The 17,105-nt window shown below is 58.6% G+C and overlaps 4 protein-coding genes and 1 long non-coding RNA gene across 5 annotated transcripts; all 5 read right to left on the reverse strand.

The window, feature by feature from the left end:
• Positions 1–14: 14 nt before the first annotated feature.
• LHB (luteinizing hormone subunit beta) lies at positions 15–1,083 on the reverse strand (the record flags this gene model as incomplete). The annotated part of the gene is made up of 3 exons (XM_079906658.1): positions 15–305; positions 570–809; positions 1,069–1,083. The coding sequence occupies 3 exons, from the start codon at positions 1,081–1,083 to the stop codon at positions 63–65; spliced, it is 498 nt and encodes a 165-aa protein (XP_079762784.1). The 3' UTR covers positions 15–62.
• Positions 1,084–1,955: 872 nt separating this feature from the next.
• SAXO3 (stabilizer of axonemal microtubules 3) lies at positions 1,956–4,555 on the reverse strand (the record flags this gene model as incomplete). The annotated part of the gene is given in 6 exon segments (XM_079907838.1): positions 1,956–2,263; positions 2,267–2,336; positions 2,821–2,948; positions 3,652–3,813; positions 3,914–4,114; positions 4,400–4,555. Coding segments are annotated over 6 exon segments (1,017 nt in total). The 3' UTR covers positions 1,956–1,963.
• A 1,650-nt stretch (positions 4,556–6,205) lies between these two features.
• Positions 6,206–7,148, reverse strand: NTF4 (neurotrophin 4; the record flags this gene model as incomplete). The annotated part of the gene is made up of 1 exon (XM_079908146.1): positions 6,206–7,148. The coding sequence occupies one exon, from the start codon at positions 7,146–7,148 to the stop codon at positions 6,516–6,518; it is 633 nt and encodes a 210-aa protein (XP_079764272.1). The 3' UTR covers positions 6,206–6,515.
• Positions 7,149–9,083, reverse strand: LOC307179251. The gene is made up of 3 exons (XR_013825350.1): positions 8,868–9,083; positions 7,789–7,912; positions 7,149–7,160 (listed from the first exon to the last, which is right to left on the reverse strand). It is a non-coding gene; the product is annotated as an uncharacterized lncRNA (long non-coding RNA).
• A 3,849-nt stretch (positions 9,084–12,932) lies between these two features.
• On the reverse strand, positions 12,933–15,613 carry KCNA7 (potassium voltage-gated channel subfamily A member 7; the record flags this gene model as incomplete). The annotated part of the gene is made up of 2 exons (XM_079908434.1): positions 14,752–15,613; positions 12,933–13,751 (listed from the first exon to the last, which is right to left on the reverse strand). Exons 1-2 carry the CDS (start codon positions 15,421–15,423, stop codon positions 12,933–12,935), a joined length of 1,491 nt encoding a protein of 496 aa, XP_079764560.1. The 5' UTR covers positions 15,424–15,613.
• Between the last annotated feature and the right edge of the window lie 1,492 nt (positions 15,614–17,105).

Consider the following 17,105-nt stretch of genomic DNA (forward strand, 5'->3'; position numbering starts at 1 on the left):
CTCCAGGAGTTGAGGTGGGCATGGGAGGTTGGGGTGGGCATGGGAGGTTGAGGTGGGGATCCTTAGAGGAACAGGAGGCCTGGGCGAGGGGAGCGGTCACAGGCCAAGGGCTGGGCTCTGGGACCCCCACAGTCAGAGCTGCTGAGGCGGCAGGGCCCGCAGTGACAGCTGAGGGCCACAGGGAAGGAGACCATTGGGTCCACACCAGGCGGGCAGCCGGGGAGCCGGATGGAGGCAAAGCGCAGCTCGCGGTAGGTGCACACTGGCTGGGGCACAGGCGGCAGGGCAGCCGGCAGCACCCGAACCTGGAGGTGGCGGGGTTGCGGGGGAGGGCTTGGGTGTCTACTTGGGGCCAAGCCCTCCCCCGAGCTCCCTCACTGCACCCTACAGATCCCAGACTCGGGTGTCCAGAGGACCATCTGTGCTCTCCCTCCCACACGCCCAGCCCCTGCCCCGGGCGGCGGGCCACGCTTCTACCCCCGGGGCCACTTCCTGTCTTCTGTGGGCCTGGCCCTGAGTAATCCACCTGGAGCTGAGGTGGCAGCGCCCACCCACCCCGGGCAGCTCACCATGCTGGGGCAGTAGCCGGCACAGATGCTGGTGGTGAAGGTGATGCAGACAGGGCAGGCCTCGTTCTCAGCGGCCAGGGTGGCGTTGATGGGCCGGCACAGCGGCCGCAGTGGCCCCCCGGGTGCCCACACCCCGGCCGCGCTCAGCAGCAGCCACAGCAGCAGCCCCTGGGACCAGGCCAGCGCCTCAGGGCCAGCCCGAGCCCTCCGCCCCGAGTCCTTACCACCCAGCCCCCGGCCCTGCATACACACGTTCGGGGACCCAGCTCCTCTGCCTGACGTCTTCCATTCAAGAATCTCCCATCCCCATACCCAGGGACCCCAGATACCCACCCTCAGGCCCTGCACCAGCTGCTTCCCTCCTCCTGCCAGGAAGCTTGCTGGCTCTCCACACCCTTCTAGAAAGAGGCCTCCTTTGCCAGGTCACAGGACTCTCCCTCTTCCTTCCAGCCGTGGCCTGGATGTAGTCGCAAGGGGCCCAGGGGCCCTGTGGTCTTACCTGGAGCATCTCCATCCTCGGTGTCTCCCCTGCCGCGTTTACCTGGTCTTATAGCTGCGGGCTGTGGAGGCGTCAAGGCCACTGGGGGCGGCAGCATGGTGGGGTAACCTGGACACTAATCTCCCCGGGGGCGAGAGGCAGACAAGGTCAGGGAGATGCAGGAATGGCCCAGTGGCGCCCCCCTCCCCCCACTCCCTGAGTGGCTTCCGCTCCAAGAAGCAGAAGACGCCCAAGGTGAAGCAGACTTCACAGACTCAGTCCCCAGGTGCTAGGGAGGCTGTGGTGGGAGCACAAGAAATAGGGTATAGGAGGCTGTGCCCCTTGCCTTGTGGGCCCCCCTCTACCCATCCTGAGGGGAGCCCGCCAGAGGCTGGAGCGCCGCCCCTCTGACAATCCTCCAGTGGTTATAGGCTGAAGCCTCAACCCTGCTCCACCTGCCGTAGACCGAGTCCGACTTCTTAGGAGGGGGGTGGCTTCGATGTTGGATTCTGTCACCAGAGGTGGGGGGTGGCCACCCAGACGCGCCGCCCCTCCACCAGGGATTCAGCGGGAATCCCACCTGCCCCACACTCAGGCCCCCAGAAACCAGGATGCCGGAACTGAACCCAGCAAAGAGCGTGGTTTAGGCTATTTAACTCCGTCGTCGACTGAGATAAGCTCTGCCCTTTCCGCCGCAGAGGGTGTGTGCCACCCTCTAGCCCACAGCCCCAAGGTACATTTTCCAGGCTCAGTCCCGCCCCCGTGATCGAGTGGACCTGTTAGATTCGCCCCGCCCCCAGGTGGTGGGCGGGGGTCCCGTCTTAGCGCCACCCAGTGTACCCCTAGTCCCAGTCTTCCAGGCTCAGCCCCGCCCCCGCTTGGGGGGCGTGTCCAGGGCGGGGCTGGCCCGTCTGGCTCAGGCCAGCGCCGGCTTTAAGCTGCCGTAGTTGAAGTTCTCGGTGCTGTAGGCTTTCGGCACGCTGTAGATGTCTGACTCGGGTTTCCAGTGGGGGCCGCCCCAGGGCGGCTCCAGCGGGCAGAAACGGTCGAGCCGGCGGAGTGGGTGCAGCGGGGGGCTGTAGGATTCTTGAGCCAGAGACAGCGCCCCGCGGTGCGGCACGACTGGCATCACCGGACGGGCGCGGGGCACGCGGATTTTCGGCGGCCGGAGTGGCCGAGAGGAGCACGGACCGGGCGGCTGTTTCGGGCCGGGGCCTCAGGCCTGGGGCGTCTCCCCGAAGCTCCAGGAAGTCATCGAGTCCTTGCGAGGGTAGCCTGACAACTCCTTCCTGTCGGGGTTTGGGGTGGAGGCACGATGGGGAGGGCACAGCTAGATAGATCCTCGAGGACACATTTGTAGGAGTCAGGGACCATTTAGGAAGCATGAGACTGGGGAGTCCTAGCCTGGATTCCTGGGTCCTCGAGGTATTTAAGGGCCTGGAATCTGGGACTTTTCGCATCCTTAGAAAAGTTATCTGGGGGACTCAAATACCAAAGGAAGTCCGCCCTAGACCCTCAGGGCCACGTCCCCAGATCCAGAGCTCCTTCTTGGGCCGTTTGCAGGCTTCCTGTTCCTGAGAGTTGACACTAAGTGTACCAGGGCGCTAAAAAAGGTAGGGGCTGGGTCTGAACTTCTGATTACTGCGCGTGCAGGAGCTGAAGGCCGAGACTACTGAGTCAGAGACGGGGACCCAACACCGGGGGTCTCGGCGTCCCACCAGCCTATGCGGGGGCTGTGCAGGGGGTCGGTGCCAAGGGAGGACCCAGGCTCACTTCGAATAGGCCTGGAAGTCCCGGGCCGAAGTGGTCAGATAGAGCTGATGGCGGTCCAGGATGCCCTGGTCAGAAATAGTGAAAGGCCGGCCGGCGAGCTCGGGGTTCTTCGTCCAGGGGATTAGAGCCTGAGGAGGATTGCGGGAGGAGGGATGAGCAAGAAAGGTTTCATACCCTTTTTCATGCCCTTTGTCCCACACGGAATTCCTCTTCCTTTGGCCTCAACAGCGCCTCTGAACCAGGCCGACACCCGCCCCCAGAATCAGAATCCTTCCTGGCCAGTGCACTTTAGCTTCGCTCCCCAAATCAGAACCGTTACTAGCCTCACCTCCAAAATCCAAATACTTTCTGCCCGTCATCGGACACAAAGCCAAGCACCCAGTCACTAAAAAACCTTCCCTGCTCCTCCCCTAGATTCAAACCTTCTCGGTCCCGCCCCTGGAATTCAGCTGCGCCTCGGGCGACTGTTACTCCTTAACACCACCCTAACAGGGGAAGCCAGCCCCGCCTTCCGCCCCAGACCGGCCTCAGGATATTCAAGCTCCGCCCACACGTACATTAGGCTACCTAGCTCCGCCTACAGCCTCAGAACCGCCTCCTAGGCCCGCCCCAGGATTTACTAGCTGTGGCCCCAGCCTCAGAGCTGGGATTTCGGGCTTCCAGTCCCCTCCTCCTCCTGGCTCCGCCTCAAAAGGCCTAAGCCCCTTCCCCACTCAATGTAGCCTCCAGATTCTGTCCCACTCTTTAGACCCCAGACTCAAAATTCCCTCAGACCCCGCCCCAGGGCCTCAAAGCTCTGCCAGGTCCTGCCACTGCGGTCTTCTCCGCTACCTGGGAAGGGCCCCCTCGGTTGTGGTCCGCAAGCTCCAGGGGCTGGGGCCCGTTGAAGGAGGTGGCGCCCCGGTCCAGGCTGGGCCAGCCGGTGTACTGCGCCCTCGTCTCACTGCACTGGTGCTTTGTGATCAGAGGGAGGCGCCAGCCGCGGTGTCTGAGCTGCAAGAAGACGACGCGGGGACACAACATGAGGGTGCACGGGACTCCAGTGCGGTCCCCAGCCCTGTCTCCCGCGGACCTGGGCATCCCGGAACCTTACTTTTTCCGCTACATCCTTGATCCCCACAATCCGCGTGCGGTCCGCAGGTTCTGGGGCCTTGGGCTGCGCGTAGGGCCCGCCGTGGGTCTTGGGCACGTGAGCCGAGCCCGAGGTTGTCTCCCATCTGTTGGTGACCTCGTCGAAAGCCCAAATATGCAAATCCTGCTTTGCGGCCAGGAGCAGGGGCTCCGCGACCGTGGACTGAGGAGAAGGTGCAGGACGTCAGCTAAAAGGACTCAGGAGTCTCGTCCGCAAGCCCTGATCCTTCCCAGTCAGTCCCCAGCCCTTTCCTACCGCCCGTTCCAGGCATCCAGGTTCCCTGACCCCTCCTCTCTCAGACCCAGTCCCTGGAACCCTCCTCCTTCTGTCAGACAGGACTCTAAGCCCGGAATCCCCTTTTCCCTCAGCAGGTGTCTGGATCCCCAGGCCCCTCCTTCAGTCTGGGCCCCCAGTCTCCTCTTGGCTAAGAGCCTAGGGTCCTCTCACCTGCACAGTGGGCGGGGGAAAGGGCACGGGCGGGATACAGTGGTGGGCGACGCCACTGCTGGTGAGATGCCAGCTGGGCTGGGATCCAGGCACCTTGGTCCCAGAGATGGGGGACCGTGGGGGACCGTAGCGCCGAGCTAGGGTCCGACCCGCCATGGTCCCACCCCCGCCCCGTAGCCTAGCAGGAGCCGGCTCGTTGTTGCTGTTGCCCCGGGTGACAGAACCCGCCCACCCTAAACCCAGCCAATGAAGGGCCTGCAGGCGTGCAGATGGATGGAGTGAGAAAGACACCCAGGCAGGAGAGAGGAGGATTTTGAGAGAGTACAGAGACCCCAAAAGGGGCACAAAAACTCAGAGAAATGGGGGGGGGGGACGGAGACCCAGAGGGAGAGGAGGGCAGAAAGTGCGGGGGAGAGCAATAGAAGTACAGAGTTCAGAGAGTTTGAGACCCAGAGACGCAGAGAGAGGGGGACCGAGACCTGGGGGGGGGGGGGGGGGTGGTCAGAGACCCAAAAATAGAGGAACAGAGGGAGAGGAGGGCAGAGCTACTCAGAGCATCAGGGCACCCATGAGAAACATCCCTCTTTCCTATAGGGTCCCTGCCCTCTTGGCCACCGCCTCCCTCTGCCAGGACAGCCCACCTCGGCAGCAGAGGGTAGGGGTGAGGGGCTGGGTAACGATTTCCAGACTTCCCCAGGGCTCTCCCTCCCTCCCTGTGTGTGCTGAAGGGCTCAGCATCAGCTTCGGCTTCTGTCCTGCCTGCCTTTGATTTGGTTGAAAACTTCCACCTGGGTATGGGTGTGGGAGAAGAGGGAGGGACCCACGGGGAAATACTTAGCAATAAAGAGGGGGGTGTGGAAAGAGCTTTGCTGAATGAGAAAGAAACACACACAGGAATGGGTGAGACAGTGAGTGAGAAACAGGGACAGAAAGAGAGCTACTGACCCAGAGATGGTGGGACAGGAATTTAGACAGAGAGACAACAAAGGAGGCGGCAGAAAAGAGAGCGGGAACCACAGACCCAGAACACAGAGATGCAGAAACAAGGGCAAAAGTGTGTGTCTGTGTTTGCATATGGCTATGGAATGGTAATATATGAAGGGGTGTCCTGAGGGTGTGGGGTCTATCCCTGACTTGTCACTTCCTCACTTTAAAGCCCTTTTGGTCAAAGCCTCTGCCTCCTCAGCCCCCATTATCTCATCCCACCAACCGTTCTTCAGACAGGGAAAACTGAGGCTGCCTTCTGCAGCCTGGCCCAGGGTGCCACTGACCCCCTCATTCAGGCTTCTGGGGCCGCTTCTCCTGTTGGATTTTCCTGGCTCATTCTAGGATGATCAGGGTCCAAATCACCCCTGATCCCAGCCAGGGGACAGGCCAGTTGGTCAAAACCTCATGCTCTACTCAAGCTGGACAATGGTAAGGTCTATTTCTTTACTAGTATAGGGTAAAGGTTGGGACAGGGAAGAGGGGTAGAAACCTGATTCCAACTCCCCACCAAGGCCAAACTCTTAAGCATCCTGACCTCCTGTCATTCAATCTTGCTTGTGCTCCTGCTGTGATAGGTAGCTCACTACCTCAAAACAGAATATCTAAGCCAACACTTGCCCTATCTGACTAAGTAAGATTTCTCATTTGAACCCCAGCTCCCAACTAGCTGCCTACATGTTCCAGTTTTTATGCTCCCACACACACTTCTTGACATATCCCCTCCTTGTCACTCTCTCCAGGGTGGGCAAGGTGATGTCCTCTGAGATCGCATGGTCAGCAACTTAGAAGCTGAGGGCCTCCAATGGTCAAATCCACCAGAGCTGATCTGACAAGTTGTGTATTAGAGCTCATAAACAGTAGGCACTCAGAAAATATTGGCTATCATCATCATCATCATTATTACCCTCAAGTTCATCCAAGAGAACTCCTATTCATCCTTCAAAACCCCCATTTGGTTTCACCATCTGTCTTTCTTGCCCAGATGGAGCTCTCAAAATCGGAGAGCTGTGATTTTTGTGACCATTTGACGAGTTCCCAAACTGATGCCTAGAGCAGCCAGGCCACCCCTGAGGTCTTTCAGCATCCAGCTCTCTTCTTCCTCTACCTGCCCAGTTCCCAGGCATGGGCCTCAGGCCCGGCCATTCCGGCTGAGGAGCGTGCAGACACAGGCAGTGTCAATTCGAATCCATCGCCAGCCCACACGGCCCTGGGCATCGGTAGTCAATGCCCGCACGTAGGACTGCTTGGCCTTACACTCAGATACCCAGTGCCTCCGGTCCACACCCCGGCAGCCTCCTCCACCCCCACCGGGGCCACCTTCCCCAGCGCTGTCAGCCTTGCAGCGGGTTTCAAAGAAGTACTGGCGAAGGGGACTGCCGCCAGCCGCAGGCACCTCGCCCAGCACCTCCACCTCGCGCCCACGCAGGTCCACAGCAGTCCGGCGGTCTGTCACCCAGCCGCTGACTGCGTCACACACAGCCAGCTCTCCGCGGCGACTCGCTGGTGCTGTCTCACTCACCCCCCGCCGACTGCGGTTGGCCGGGCTGCCAGTTGGCTCCCCAAAGGCTCCAGCCTCCAGCAGGAAGAGCAGAGGGGGCCCAGCGGGGGTACCCCTGGACAGGGCTACTCGGGGGGACAAGAGGTCCCACTCGGGGACTGGAAATGGGGGCAGGGGTGAGGGTGAGGCATGGGGCTCCATTGGGACACTGGGGAGGAGGAAAAGTAGGAGGATGGGGAGGGAGCCTGAGGGGTGGGGGAGCATCTCGCTGAGCACCTGAGGATAGAGAGAGGGAAGCTGGAATTAGAGAGAAGGATAATAACTTAGTGGGGGGGCCGATGGGAACTTCTGTGTGCCAGAACCACAGGGAGGCGGTTCTGGCACTTGTTCTAGAACTTGGGGGGACCCTATATTCTAGGGCTTCGATAATGCTCAACTTCTAGATTAATCATAATTAGTCTACTATGGTTACTATTAATAGCCAACAAATGGGGAAATACAGGCTCAGAGAGGTTAGTGACTTGCACCAAGTCACACAGCCAGCAAATGCCAGAAGTGGAACTTGAACCCTGTCCCAGCAACTCCACTCTGCCATCCTGCCTCTACAACCCCAAGGAACGCTAAGCCCTGCAGTGTGGAGGAGGTTTGAGTTTCCAAAATTCTGAGAAAGGTCATGTTCTGGAATCCTAGGGAGACCCAGGTTCAGCTTAAAACTGCCACTGTGAAGGCAAGACACTTCCTCTCAGGTGGGGCTTCAGTTTCCCTGTCCATGAAATTGGCCCAGGGCTGGGAGACACTGGCAGGGGTGTGCATATTGCAGTCTCTCTAGAACATTCTGGAAGCCTGTGGATTCTGGGACAGGATGGCCTGGAGAGGACTGATTAGAAGTGGGTGGTTACCAGACCTGTCAGCACCTCCTCCGCCTCCGAGTTCTGGGGTTGGGGGCCCCCAGGCTCCGGGGGGCCCCTGTGGGGGACGCAGGTGGCCCCCTCCTTCCTGACATCTCAGGAGAGGGAGGGGGCAACCACCTAGCGGAGGAAGGGAACAGGTAGGTTATAGAGGCAGGTGGAGGAGGGGGTCTGAACACTCCCCTTCTCTAAAAGTGTTCTTTTTAAAGTGTAAGGGACCAAGAGTCAAGGCTGCATCCCCCTGCCCAGGTGATGGCTCCAGGATGGAAAGCAGATGGGGGGAGGAGACGGGAGGGGAGACACTGAGGATGAAGGAGGCTGGAAAAGATTACATCCTCCTCAGCCCATTCATCTCTCAGACAGGGCGGGGGCAGGGCTGGCCTGGACACCCGGGTCCCTGAGGGCCCACACTTAAGAAGCCCCGGGTCCCTGAGGCTGCTTCCTGGAATGTTCTCTCCTCACAGGACAGGCCAGGGCCCGTCCAAGACTTCTACTGCACATACCTGGCGTGGCCGCCTGCCCTGGCTGGGAGATGGGGAAATGGGAAGGGGGAATTGTGAAGAGGGGCACATGTTGACCCAACCAGAACCCAAAGTGTAGGTTCCCAGCTGCCTCCTGCCTCAGATCTGGAGTCCTGGGCCCTAGCTGCCCCCTCCTCACTCAGACCCAAGAGCCCCGGCCACAGCTGCCTCCTCTTTCAGGAACTCAGGTCCCCAGCTCCCTCCCTCAGATGCGGGAGTCCAGGCCCCCAAATCCCTCTTCCTTCAAACCCAGGAGTCCGACCCCCAGTGCCCTCCTCCTTCAGACCCTGGAGTTTTGTTGGAGTTCAAGCTCCTTCCCAGGTACTCAGATATACGGACTCCCCGGCCCCCCTCCCCCAGAAGGTTTAGCCAGGGGGTGCGGACTCCTGAGACCCCGCTGGGGGTCACGGGCTGTCCCTCTGGGACACTGCCCTCCTGCCTCAGTTTCCTCCGCCAGGCCCCGCCCCCGCAGGCCCCGCCCCCGTCCCTCCCTACCCGGGGGCAGGGCGACCCGGACGCCGGAATCCCGGGGGAGGAGGCGCGGAGGCTCTTACCTGGGGCGCTCTCGTCGGCTCCCCCGGCTGCCCCTGGCGCGGCGGCGGCTCCTCCTCCTGCTCGCTGGCTGCAGGGACGCCCGGTCGCCCACCGGCTCCTCGCGGCACAAGCTCCCGAGGGCCAGGGGCGGGGGCGGGGGCGGGGCGGCGCCCGACGGCGGAGGAGGGGCCGGGGGAATCCCGCCTTCCACACACGTGCAGAGACCTCGGAAGCCCGGCCTGGCTAGCTCAGCCCTCCGCCCGCCTCAGTCCCAGGAGGCCAGGCGCCAGCACCCACCCCTCCCTCCCTCAGACCCAGGAGTCCGGGTCCCCAGCCCCCTCCTCCCCCGGATCCAGGAGTCCGGGTCCCCCAGCCCCCTCCTCCCGCAGACTCCGGAGTCCGGGCCCGCGCAGCTCCCTCCTCCTTCAGACTCAGGAGTCTGGACCCCCAGCCCCTTCTTCCTCAGCTCCAGCTGCCTCCTCCCTCAGACCCAGGAGTCTGGGCCTGAGATTCCTTTGCGTTCTTTTGCCAGTGAAGTGTCAATCCCCGGGCAGATTCCCACCCTCTGCTCTCATCCCCAACTCTCCCGGGAGCTCCAGGCCAGACATTAACCAGCTGGGCTCGGGAAGTGATAAGGCCCGAGGCCCCGGGGAGACGCTGGGTGAGGGGGGTCTCTCCCACATAAGTCCTCTCTGCTGGAATTTCCTGGGTGGGGACTGGGGAGAGGGTCTTGTCCTGAGTTCAGATAAGAGCAACTCAAGGTATTCCAGGACCCGGAGATAGACAAAGATATGATTTGGCAACAGAATGACCTGCTTAGAGAAAGAAAGTGAATAGTGACAGATGAAGGGAGGTGGGGGAAAGGCACAAAAATGGAGAGGAAAAGGGGACAGACTCCCAGAGAAAGAGGGAGACAGAAACCCAGAGAGAGAGAGAAGACACAGATGCAGAGAGAGGAGACAGACATGCTAAGAAAAGGGAACAGAACCCCACAAGGGGGAAAGAGACCCAGAGAAAGAGAGACCTTAAGACAGATGGAGATCAGACAGGAGTTGGAGTCCCGGGACAGACTTAATGCTTCACCCCTCCCCTGGAGCTATTTTCAGGAGGAAAGCCGACACCTGCCTTCGTGGAGGTGGTGGGGGGGTCATCCCGTACCCCTCCCTCAGCCTAAATATAGCATGGCAAGGTGGCGGGAAGGGTGTCCCCGGATTAGGGTGTTCCCCTCACCTCTCCCCAGCCGAGCCAAGGCCACACAGAAGGCTGCTGCAGTTGTTTATTGGGGTGGAGGAGGGGCGCTTCTCAGTCTTTGAGTGTCCATTCAGGTCACTTCCCTGACCTCGCCATGCTTCCCATACCCCTAAGCACCCAACATGCCCCACGCCCTACTAGAGGAACTTTATGCAACTTTCAGTCTCTGAAGGGGTAGTAGGGGTGAGTTTTCAAAGAGTAATGGGAAACAGTTTCCGTCTCCCCCTCTCTCCTTGGGTCTCTGTCCCCCTCTCTCTCTATCCCTCTCCTCTCTGTCTGGGTCCCTGTCCCTCTCTCTTCTCTGGATCTCTGGCCCCTCCTCTCTGGTCTCTTCCCCCTTCTATGGGTCTTTGTCCTCCCTCCTGTCTCTTACCCCCTCCCAGACCGCCACCCTCTTCTCTCCTGCTCTCCCTCCTCCCCTTGGGTATCTCTGTCCTCTCTGCACGTGTCTCTTCCTCTTTGGGTCCCTGTGCTGGGCTCTGTGACTGCCTCCCAGACTCTGCCCTGTGTCTGTCACTGTGAGGGGGGTCTGTCTGTCTCCGTTTCTTTTCCAAATGTGCCTTTCTCTCCATTTCGGAGAGAAGTGTTATATTATTTAAAGGTTACATTATTTTCAACCTTTATCAAACACTTCTCACAATCTGTACCTTCTTCTCTCTGTGTAAAAAGGTGGTTGGATTAAATCAGGGGTTTCCAAACAGAATTTGTTAGCCACATTCTGAGTTGTCAAGAGAGACTCCTCAAACCAGTTCACACCCTCTGATGCTTCACACTGGTGCTCCTAAGTGAGATTTCATTTGACCAGAAAAGAAAGGGGGGTGGTTTCCTAGCTAAAAATAACAACAACAACTCTCTGTAAACCACTGGGTGGATTTTAATAATGAATACAAGTACTTTGAAAGTTACCTGGCACACAGGCAGCCCTATATATGTTAATGATGTAACCATCCTCCTCTTCTTTCTCCTCCAAATGCCCTTTTAGTACTGAAAGACCTCTGACCTTGGGTAACCCCCCACCTCCCTCGAGCCTTAGTTTCCTCATTTGTGAGAAATGAGGCTGTTAGACTCGGGAAGTCCTGTGCAGACCAGCAGGCTGATGGGGACATGTAGGGTCAAGCAGCAGGCCACAAGTCCAGCCCCCCATCCCTCCCCGGGGACAAGCCACGCGACCTTGGGAAGCCACTCCCATGCTCTGAGACACTGCTTTCTCCCCAGGAAGATAGAGTGGGCCCTGCAGTTTGTCTGACACACTTCTTGAGCTGCGGGAGGGTAGGGTGGTGCATCCTGATTTGGGATCCCTTTGTGATTCCATGGAATACACTGTGCATCTCTCTCAGGTTCAGGGGCACTGACTTTTTCTGCCTTTTTCTTTCTTGGTTCTCTTTCTCTGGGGTGCTCTGGTCTCTTTCCAACTCTGGGTCTCTGTCCCGTGCTCTCTGGGTTCCTGATACCTGCCCCCTATGGGTCTCTGTCTCCCCCTCTCTCTGGGTCTTTTTCCCCTCTTGGGGTTTCTTTCTCTTTCTTTCTCTGGGTCTCTATCCCTCCCCAGCTCTCTGTCCCCCTCCTTTGGGTTTCTATCCCCCCATCATGTCTGAACAGAGTACAGTTTCTCCCCCTTTCCCCTTCCCTTGTGGCTCTGATCTCCATGTCTGGAAGGAAAACTCTATGGGAAGACAGATAGAGAAGGGGTTTGAATGGCAAAACAAAGCAGGTGTGGGGTAAATGGAAGGGGCATCTACATCTTCCAAGTTCACCCAGAAGCCTTCTGTGTGACCAACGGAATCTACAGATACAGAACTTAGCCCTGCCCCTTATGGGGATGACACTGGGCAAGCCAGTTCAGTTGGTCTCCTAGAGTCCACGTACCATATTCACTCCTTGACACATGATTCCTTCCCAGTGCTGTTATCCTTGGGTCCTGGCGCTACCACTAAATGCAAAACAAACCAGTATGGCCTGGCCCTGTGGTGCTCGTACATACAGTCCAGCTCAACCCAACGTTCCTCCAGGACTCAAGGACGGAACTTGATGTAACCCAAATCAAACAGTTGTATGACCCAACTGAACTGGTCCTACGAGGTTCACATGATTATACAACTCATTACGACTCAACTCATTGTAGCCCCGACAAACTTCTAGCCATATAACTCTGCACAGTTCAACGCAACAGAACCCTGAAAGACTCCTATGCGCATACATTCCAACCCAACTTAACCTCATATGACCTAGAAAGCTCACATTCTATCACATGACTCTTCGTATTTCTACATGACTCACAAGTTCACAGAACTTAAAATAACATGGCCCTAGAAGAATCACAAAGCCACGCAGTTTCCAGTGTCTCAACCCAACTCTATAGTGCCATGCATGAACACACAATCAGTCCCAACAGTGCCGTGGGTGACCACCTTACTTGATCCAACATGGCCCTAGGGGACTCATAAAACCACAGAATCCTGCATAATGCACTTGGACAAGACTCACCTACACTCGTAACCCAACCCGACCCAACATGGAACTAAGAAACTCACAAAATTATGTGACAAAACCTATCTCCACACTACCCCAAGCTTTACACAACCCAATGCAATACAAACCGATGGAGCCCCCCCCTCAAATCAGCATAACCCATTGCCATTCACTGTCACCTCAGGAGGTACCCACAGGAGCTACCAATCCACAACTCAAGACCCAATAAGACTTAGTGTTCCCCAACTCATTACCACTTAACTTAGTTCTTCCTAAACCCAACACCCTCCCCCCAACTTTCCTTCCTCCCTTCCCTCCCTCCCTCCCTCCAAGGAAATGTGAGGTTCTGCAGACCTCAACTGTCCTCACACTTCGGTGACCATGTGTTTCCCAGGGGGAGCCCAGAGGAGTGGAGGTGGGAGCTCAGGAACCTCTCGATCCACAAACCCCCCATTGACCTTGCCCTCCAGTGGGCAACAGGGCTGCGTGTCCACGTGGCTGTACATCCCAGCCTCTTCGCCATCTGTCTCCCGGTGGTAAAAGTAGCTGAAGTTGGAGACAATGACTGGCACAGGTAGGGAAATGGTCAGCACGCCGGCAATGGCGCACAGAGAGCCCACTATCTTGCCGCCCACAGTGACGGGCGCCATGTCTCCATAGCCAACTGTGGTCATAGTGACCACTGCCCACCAGAAGGACTCAGGGATGCTGGTGAAATGGGAGTCTGCCCGGTCGGCCTCAGCAAAGTAGACTGCGCTGGAGAAGAGGACCACACCAATGAAAAGGAAGAAGATGAGGAGGCCCAGCTCTCGCATGGAGGCTCTTAAGGTCTGGCCCAAGATCTGCAGGCCCTTTGAGTGCCGGGACAGCTTGAAGATGCGGAAGACGCGTACCAGTCGGATGACTCGCAGGATGGCCAGTGACATGGCTGGCTGGCCCACCCCCCGCTGCCGGGCCAGCTCGGTACCCAGTGCCACAAAGTAAGGCAGGATGGCCACGAAGTCGATGAGGTTCATCACGTTCTTGAAGAAGGCTGTCTTGCTTGGGCAGGCTGCCAGGCGCACCAGCAGCTCGAAGGAGAACCAACAGATGCACAATGTCTCCACCACAAAGAACGGGTCATCGAAGGGCAAGCGAGGTGGGGGTCCATGCACTGGGCTGGAGCCGTTCAGCCGAGCTGGAAACTGCAGAGAGGAAGGGGTTCAGGGAGGACCATACCAGGGCTGGGACGCACTGGAATGGCCATATTTCCTGTTTAAACATTCAACTACTTCTTTACAAATTGGTCAATAGCTGCTACCCCCAGAACCCCGGTGACCTAGCTGTAGTACACTCCTTCTCGGGACCCCCAGGGAAGGCTGACTTTAGGGTCCCTGATCCTTCATTGGCAGGGCCTCCTGAAATAATGCTTGAGTAGGGCTCAATCTCTTCCCTCCCAATATCCCACCCCCAGAGTTGAATTTCCAGATGGGGAGGGTCCCCATCCTGGCCCCACTCCCTTGTGCCCTGCCCTCCCCAAACCCAGCCTGGACCATAATGGTTAAACACCTTATCTTTATGCCAAAACCCGGGCCCCTTCCCTCACGGCCCTCAGCTCAACTTTCTTTATGATGGATTCCTTTTGCCCCAATCCTCAGGCCCCACCCCTCCATCTGCAGCTCCCTCGGCGGCTTTCTTCAGGTCCCAGGTCTCACTACCTCCAGCCCATCCTTCCCATTGGTTACTGCCAGCCGTATAGACCCCCAATTTTTCAGTCTCTCCTTATCCCTCAGTTTTGATTTCTTAATACACCTGTCCTCCAATGCTCCTGCCCTCCAAAAGCCGGGTTTCTCACCTACCTCAGCGCACGCCTTCTGAAAAGGCAGGTCCTCCTATGTAGATCCTCAGGCCCCGCCCCATTAAGCTACACCTTTCCCGCCCCCAGCCCAGGATTTAATGTAGGGTTCCCAGGTCTGGCGCCGTCCCTGGCTTGCCCACCTCTCACAGGCCTTTGCCCACCTTTGATTGGTCAGGTCTTCCAACCAGGCCCCCAATGCCTTGCCTATCCACAGCCAGGCCCCACCTTCCTGCGAGGCCCCACCTCCCATTGCCCCTTACCCCACTTTATGATTGGCCAGGACCCCGTGGACCTCGTCCAGCTCCTCCCAAATCCCGCCTCTCCACACGCAGGCCCCGCCCCCTCACCGGGCCAGCTGCAGCCACCGCGGCGAGCCCCGAGTTGTCGCGGTCGTCGCGGAAGTCGGGCAGCGTCTCGAGGCAGAAGACGACGATGGAGACGAGGATGACGAGCACTGAGACAACGGCGAGCACGCGCGCGGCCTGCGAGCTCTCGGGGAACTCGAAGAGCAGCCAGAGCTGGCGCGCGAAGGCGCGACGGGGCAGGGGGCGCTCCGATGGCAAGGGGCAGCCCTCCTCCTCGCGCAGGCGCGCTAGCGCCGCGGCGCCCAGCCCATAGAAGGCCACCTCCTCCAGGAAGACGTCGAGTGGCACGTGCGCCGGCCGCCGCAGGCGCCCGCCCGACTGGTAGTAATAGAGCACCGCGTCGAAGCTGGGCCGGTGCCGGTCGAAGAAGTACTCGCGGCGCGCGCCGTCGTAGAAACGTCTGCGGCGTACCGGGTCCCCGAGCAGCGTGTCCGGGAAGCGGCCCAGCGTGCGTGCCCGGGTCTCGAAGCGCAGCCCAGCCACGTTGAGCACCACTCGCTCGCAGCAGCCGCACGGCTGCGGGCACCCGGGTTCCATGGTGCGCGCAGCCCCGGCGACCTGCGGACGGACGTGTGGCCCCGACGCCCGACCTGGCCCGGCCCCGCCTCGGCCGCCGCCGCCGCCGCCCCAGCCTGGTGTCCGGTGTCCACGCATAAAAATAGCCCGGCCGTGCGGCCAGGACGCGGGGGAGGGGGCGCCGTGACCCCGGCGGGGCAGAGGGCGGCCGGGCGCCCTCTGCCGGGGCGCCCTCCCTTTACCCCCAGGCGACGCGGCGCTGCGCTTTCTCCGGGTCCACCTGGCCTTCGGGGTTCCTTTCCCTCTGTCTCTCCATCGCCTGAGATCTCTGTCCTGCGTCTCTCCGGGTTTCCGTGTATGTCTCTCGTCTATGTTTTTATGAGTATCTGAGCCGCTCTGTTCGAGTCACAAATTTCCATCTCTTTGTCTCTCTCTCTCGTTCTTTTGTATGTCTCTGTGTCTGGCTGTGTCTTCACTTTGGGTCTCTCTGTATCTCTGATCTCGGGGTTTTATCTCTGAGTATCTCTATGGGTCATTTATCCCTGAGCTTTGCCGTTCTAGGGTCATCTGTGGGGATTCCCGTCAGTCTCTGTGTCTTGGTCTCTCCGAATCTCCGTCTTTCTTATATTCTTGTATCTCTATCTCTGTTTCTTTCTTGTCTCTCTTGGTCTCTGTCTTTCCCCTCTGTCTGGGTCTCTCTGCGTCTTGTCTCTCTGGGTCTCTTCTCTCTCATTACCTCTCAGCCCACTGTGTCTCTGTCCCTGGGATTCTCTGGGTCTCCCCTTTGGGTATCTTTCTTTCCCTGTTTCTCTGAATTACTGCAAGTCTCTGTCTCAGGGCCTCTGGAGGACCGAGCCTCTCCCGAGTCATATCTCTGAATCTCTCTCTGACATTCACCCTAGGTTGTCTCTGCCATTGTCCTGGTGGTTTCCCCATCCTGGGGATGCTCCAGCAGCTCTAAACCCTGAGCGTGTGCCCCCCACATGGGGTGCCCTCGCTCGGGTTGCCCCTACCCCCACCCCCCGGGTCTCCACCTGGATTCTCTGCCAGACTTTCTTAGACCCAGCAAGGCCTGAGCTGCAGCCCTGAATAGTGCAAAAGGAGAGCAGGCCTGCCAGGAACAGGTCAGGGGTGGGCTGGGGAAATGCCGCAGGGTCACTCGAAGGGACCAAAGGACAGACAGACGATGGCCTTCCAGCCACCGGTGTCCTATGACACGGGGTAAAAATAGCCCCATCCGATGTGCTTGGCGGGAAGTCGTGGGGATTGGACACCCGGACTCCAGGGAATGAGGCCCCGGGCGCCCTCTGCTGGGGGAGTAGAGAGAGACACTAAAGGTTTTAACCCCCTAGGAATTCTGGCATGTTCTCTTCCTGTCTACAATTTCTTTCTGGGATGCTATGTCACCATCCATCTGGATTTCTGTTTCCCTCTTTCTGTGTCTGTGTCCCTTTCTTTCATGGTCTTTGGCCCTACCCGTGTCTGGGTCTCTGTCTCCCCATCTCTCTGGCCTTTTCCCTTCTTTCTGGTCTCCTTTCTCTTTTTTTTTCTCATTCTCAGAGCCCACAGAGATCCCTCTTTGTAGGTTTCTGAATGCTGTGTGTGCACCGATCTCTCCTGCCTGCAACCTTATCTCTTAACACCCTCCTACCACTGAGCCTGGAGGTGGGCGCTCCTTCTTGCCACTTCCAGACAATTCTCCCTCCCTCAGCTCCTTTGAAGCTCAAGTTATCCATGGACACCTCTTCCCAGCCTTCCCTAAAGAACTCATCTCTTTCCCTTCTGCCCACTCCCACTCTTTCATGGAAGATTTTCAATGC

Source organism: Stenella coeruleoalba (genome assembly GCF_951394435.1).
Source record: "Stenella coeruleoalba genome assembly, chromosome: 20".
NCBI lineage: Eukaryota > Metazoa > Chordata > Mammalia > Artiodactyla > Delphinidae > Stenella > Stenella coeruleoalba.